Source organism: Tarenaya hassleriana, unplaced genomic scaffold (genome assembly GCF_000463585.1).
Source record: "Tarenaya hassleriana unplaced genomic scaffold, ASM46358v1 Cleome42, whole genome shotgun sequence".
NCBI lineage: Eukaryota > Viridiplantae > Streptophyta > Magnoliopsida > Brassicales > Cleomaceae > Tarenaya > Tarenaya hassleriana.
In genome coordinates this window covers 856,445-861,499 of record NW_010966986.1, presented here as the reverse complement: position 1 = coordinate 861,499, position 5,055 = coordinate 856,445, and the positions used below count along the sequence as shown (strand labels likewise).

General features: G+C 36.3%; 2 protein-coding genes across 2 annotated transcripts in view; both read left to right on the top strand.

Annotated features, from left to right (window-relative positions):
* LOC104825121 (ribosome biogenesis ATPase RIX7) overlaps window positions 1-890 on the top strand; it is a 5,913-nt gene extending 5,023 nt beyond the window's left edge. Inside the window, exons 15-16 of the mRNA XM_010557398.2 lie at window positions 91-222; window positions 336-890. Of these exons, the coding sequence (XP_010555700.1) occupies window positions 91-222; window positions 336-449 (246 nt within the window). The 3' untranslated portion in view covers window positions 450-890. The remainder of the gene's footprint in view (window positions 1-90; window positions 223-335) is intronic.
* Window positions 891-1,196: 306 nt separating this feature from the next.
* LOC104825120 (F-box protein At5g52880) lies at window positions 1,197-3,558 on the top strand. The gene is made up of 6 exons (XM_010557396.2): window positions 1,197-1,449; window positions 1,968-2,125; window positions 2,255-2,342; window positions 2,455-2,588; window positions 2,669-2,817; window positions 3,304-3,558. Exons 1-6 carry the CDS (start codon window positions 1,265-1,267, stop codon window positions 3,412-3,414), a joined length of 825 nt encoding a protein of 274 aa, XP_010555698.1. The 5' UTR covers window positions 1,197-1,264; the 3' UTR covers window positions 3,415-3,558.
* Window positions 3,559-5,055: the final 1,497 nt, after the last annotated feature.

The following is a 5,055-nucleotide window of genomic DNA, read 5'->3' as shown; positions in this document are numbered from 1 at the left end:
CTCTCTCTCTCTCTCTCTCTCTCTCTCTCTCTCTCTCTCTCTCTCTCTCTCTCTCTGTGTTACTGTTCTTGAGGCTTTTCAAAATCTCAGGAAAGGAAAAAGAAAGAGGGGGCAGGAAAAAGCACTGAAGAGACCATGGATTCAAAAGAAGGAACTTCTGGGGAGCGAGTCATTACATTGAGACATTTGAACATGGAAGACATGAGACGAGCTAAGAATCAGGTTAATCACCCTCTTCTCCTTATTCATTCCTTCCTTAAACACATCCGTTCAGCTCAAATGTTTCGCCACAAAAGACTTCATACTCCGAAACTCTAATGGGTTTTCATGTTCAGGTTGCCGCAAGTTCTGCTGCAGAAGGATCTGCCATGAGTGAACTAAAGCAGTGGAACGATTTGTACGGAGAAGGCGGATCCAGGAAGAAAGAACAGCTCACGTACTTCCTCTAGTCCCCCATGACACATTTACCGATCTCTGCCACTTTAGTGGTGTGAGAAAAAGACCGTCCATCTGATAGCTCAATCCAGTAAGATTATCGTTTTTAAGAGTCCCTCGCCACGGAAGGGTACTGCGTTAAAGACCGTTTGATCTTCGGCAAAACCTGCCGTTTTGCATCAAAGCTGAGTCGTGAATCGCTTGCTTGTTTAGGCCTTTCCATTTTTAGAAACTGTAGTAGATTCATATTCTATTCTGGGTTGTTCAACTTCCCTAAACTTTGGTTTTGCTTGTTCTCTGATTCATGTCCCCTCTGGGTGTGTAGTTTATGTTTTTCTGTACAGAACACATGAATGTTATGTATGTGAGACTGTGAGTGTTTGGTCTCGTCTGTAGCCTTCCTTACTGGTCCTGGTCCATATGTAATGTAAAGTTACTTTTAAGTTCTGTCCTAATTATTTGGGTATTTTCTAATCATTGTTTTTATAATTTACAAAGTTTTATTTCTTCAAGGATTTTCTAAATATATTTGGATGTTTTTTTGGAACAAAAAAATGTGCGAATAAATATCATAGAATAAAAGTTTACTTCGTCTTACACTATTTTGTATAACTCGTAATATACTTTCTCTATAATAATTTAGAACAATCGCTACAAATTACAACGTTTTTGTAATTTCGTTATAATTAATTTATTATCAAGTAATCAAAAACTTTTTAAAAAACATTATTAAGTGGAAAATGCATCTTTTTTATCTCGAAATATTACATCTTTACTTTTTGGAAAAAATCTGAGATTGAGATTCGAGATTGAGATTCGAGAGCAAGAAATGGCGACCCCAATGGAGAGATACAAGAAGCTATTTGTAGGAGAAGCCCTTTCGGAAATCCATCGATACCCACTTGTTTCCCAGGAACTGAGCTCCATCCTCAAACTCGGTTATCGTCGATTCCCCAAAAATGTCCAGGCTTTGATTTTCCAAGACACGCTCACCGCCTTTCGTCTTCTTCCCGAGTATGTATTCTCTCCCCCCACCCTCCGAGATTGTTCGATTCTTTTTTGTGTTTCTTTGTACAATCTTCCTCAATTTTGATCTTTTAGGGTTCTATAGTATGCAAATCCCTAGTTATTGAATTGGGAAATGGCTTTTTGAATAATCTGAAACCCCGTTTGTCTTCAGGAGCTTAATTCCAGATTCTATGTTCACCACAAACATAGAATCTGGAATTGTGTGAAAGTGTCCTTGCACTGGAACAAAAACGTTTTGGGAATTCCACAGAGCGAAGAAAAAGAATGATTTCCTCGATGAATCTTCCATTAAAGCCAAGCGTGAAACCTTAACATTAAGCAGGATTTATGGATTGGTTACCCAGAATGGCTTACTTCTCGCCCCATTTGGCGATACTAATCAGAATATATTCATTCAAACACAAACCCTAGGGTTCTCGATATTTCGTGATTTTTACCAATTTCTGTTGATGTGGGTTTATACAGAATACTGATATAGTTTTCGGGTTTGGATTTGCATTTAGTATGCAGACATCAGCTGCTGTTTCAGCAGCTCAACTCCTCTTGAAGAGTGTAGAAGCCGTTCTCCCGAAACAGAAGAGGAACTTAGCCATCGCAGAACTCAAGCACTCAAAAGTTGCCATGAAAAGGCATAGTAAAACCCGCGAGGAGGAAGAATTAGGTTAAATGACTTGTGTTCTCTGGCTTTCTTTTGTGGAACTGATCTAGCCGCAGAAAGTAGTTAGCTATCTTATTTACAAATGAGAACCAGTTTGTAACTTGTGAGTTGTGTCTTCTCTTGCATTCTCAGATTCTCCACAGCTACCGGAAGATGTCCTTCGTCATATCTTTAGTTTCCTTGACGTGGCTTCATTAGTTTCTGCGGCCCAAGTTTGTCGGTACTCTCTATCTCTCTCTTGAATCATTTGTTTTATCCCGATTCTGTCTCTAGGGTACTCTCATTTTATCGTCATGTTTCCTCTTTCCTGATTCATTTCCCTGTTTGTGTAGCTCATGGAATCTAGCTGCATATGATAATAACCTGTGGCAGAAAAAATATGATCTTCTCTTCAAAGATTCTAGCCAGAGTTTGACTCAGAAAACCGACATTGACTGGAGAGAAACGTTTAAAAACTCGTATATAGGTAAATGGTCGAGTCTCTTGTCCGTTGAAAAGGCTTTTTTTTTCTGTGATTCTGAAGGTGCCCTTTACTTATTTGTGCAGCCGAGAACTTGTCAAAAGCATTAAGATCTACATGGGGCTACTGCTGGTACTGTGATTCAATCGTTTGGCATAACAGTTTAAGATGTCCAAAAGAACAATGCAGGTTGAAGTCAGGCGGCAAGCTGGTTGATCACATATCAACACAACAGGTAATCTCCTGTCTCTGACCTTTTAGCGATGGACTCGGGTCAGATGTCCAAGATTTTTGGACTATCCGAATCCGAAAATATTTATTATTCGGATTTGGATCCGTTTTTATATAGTGCCCAAATGCTGGGTATCCAAGATAAATCATCCAAACACGAGTTTAAATACCAAACTTCGATTTTTTTTCTTCAAAATATCATGATAGGAGTTAGATTCCGGAATTTCTAGAGATTTTAGTAGTTTTGTTTGTAATATCTCTAAAATCTAGTGCCAAAAATGCCACTAAACTGTTTATTCGGGTATTCGCGGGGACACCCGATTTTGGATCCAATTATCTAGATCTGATCCCGGTTTTTGGGGTTTTCTCACATATCTCGTCTCATACAACGTTCGGATATCCGAATTTTGGGTAGCGAATCCATCACGCCTGTTTCGTGTTGAAGTTGAATAAGTTTTCTTTTTCTTTTTTGGTGTTTTTGTGTTTGCAGGTTGTGGAGTATATCATGGGGGGGTTACAAAGTAATACGTATTCCTCTGAGAGTGAATCGGATGAAGAATCCGTTTACGGATTGTGGGCTTACCCAAAGCTAGCGTTTTGAGCTTGGCATGATGTCACTCGTTAATATACATGCATACACACACACACACATCATACACATATGTATATATCTATCTGTTTACATATGGAATAATGTAAGACCATTTTTTGTTGTTGATGGCGTATGGTCTCAGCCCTTTTTTTTTTTGGGGGGGGGGTACAGAAACGGAATCATACTGGAAAGGGGAAGCTGTGATTTGGAAAGAAGTCGCCTATTCGAGGCCTAATTCACCTAACCGGGTCGGTATAGTCCGGTTTAGTGGTTCGGTTTCTTCTGAACTATGCTGTGCCCTACAATTTGTTTGATGGAAAGCCTTGAATTTTGGGTGGCTCGTGGGCATTGCGCATCGCATGTTGCTTTCGTCAAAGTAAAAAGAAAATATACTTAAAATCTTAAAAAGAACATAATATTATATTATATGTAACATCCATAATATCATTAATACCACATTCGATCCAACGCAAAAAAAAAATGTTAAGTTTCCATCATTTTCTTTCGATCCAAACACATCATGAACGGGAAAACACTTTGTGCTGATAATTTAGCTAAATTTTCGATGGTTTTTTTAATTATTATTGTAGATTGAGATAAGGATTATCCGACATTTTCATGAACCGAAAAATCATTCAGATTTCTATCATTATTATCATAGTCTTGTTGTTGTCTTTGTTCAAAGCCAAAAGTTTGTAGCTAGTTCATTCAATATTAGGTAGGTTAGACATGTAGAAGTTCTAACCATGTGATTTATATTTTATTTCATAAATAAAATAACTACTTTTTTTTCTATAATTCTTTCCATGTATTTATATTTATTCAGATATTAGTTATATTTCCATTCAATTATTTTTGGTTTAATTTTTTCAATTTTTCTATAATTATATCCGTCTCATTTTCATTAAGAACTTTATTTTTAAAATTTTAATTTCCCTCAATTTTCATTATTTTTATATTCCATGAGTTTAATTTATAAAAAAAAACCATATTCAAAGCTTCAATTAAAACACAATTATATATATAATTCAATTTTTTTTAAAATAATATTCACCGGTGTACCAAACGAGGAGTTCACGGAAAGGGAAATGGTGAAGGCGAAAGGTCAATCATGAAGTGGATTTAAAAAAAAAATGTAATTATATAATACAAACACATGAGAGAGTGATAGAGGATGGTACCCCCCGTGACCTTACATGATTAATTTTTCTCCTTTCGGAACCATTCTTCTATATTTCCCATCAATCACACAAATAAAATGCATGTAAATATATATATATATAGTTATATGATTCGGCCTAATCATAAATATACAATATTCCCATGCGTCTGTATATATTTGGACCGACCTCTCCATAGCCACAGCTTTGATTCGTTGCTTCCAAATGTTTGATCCAATATTTCTACACATCTTTGGATGTATATATATGTCTTTGTCCCTTTTCTTGCCTTCACTTGAAAGACGTTTAGAAATTTTTTTTTTGTTTCGGGGGACATAATTATTTTATTTATTATTGCACCCAACTTGACATTTTAAATTCCATAATAATTATCAGATTGAAATGAATATCGAACCGAGGAAACCGATTCACATGCAAACGTTCTTTACCTCAAAAATAATTGTTCTACATATATATATATATATATATA

What these genes read in the sequence shown, in the direction of transcription:
- LOC104825120 (XM_010557396.2), top strand. Translation starts at nt 1,265, where the DNA reads ATGGCGACCCCAATGGAGAGATACAAGAAGCTATTTGTAGGAGAAGCC. An exon ending in GTTTAAAAACTCGTATATAG is followed by an intron (nt 2,589 to 2,668) that starts GTAAATGGTCGA and finishes TTATTTGTGCAG; the next exon opens with CCGAGAACTTGTCAAAAGCA. An exon ending in ATCACATATCAACACAACAG is followed by an intron (nt 2,818 to 3,303) that starts GTAATCTCCTGT and finishes TTGTGTTTGCAG; the next exon opens with GTTGTGGAGTATATCATGGG.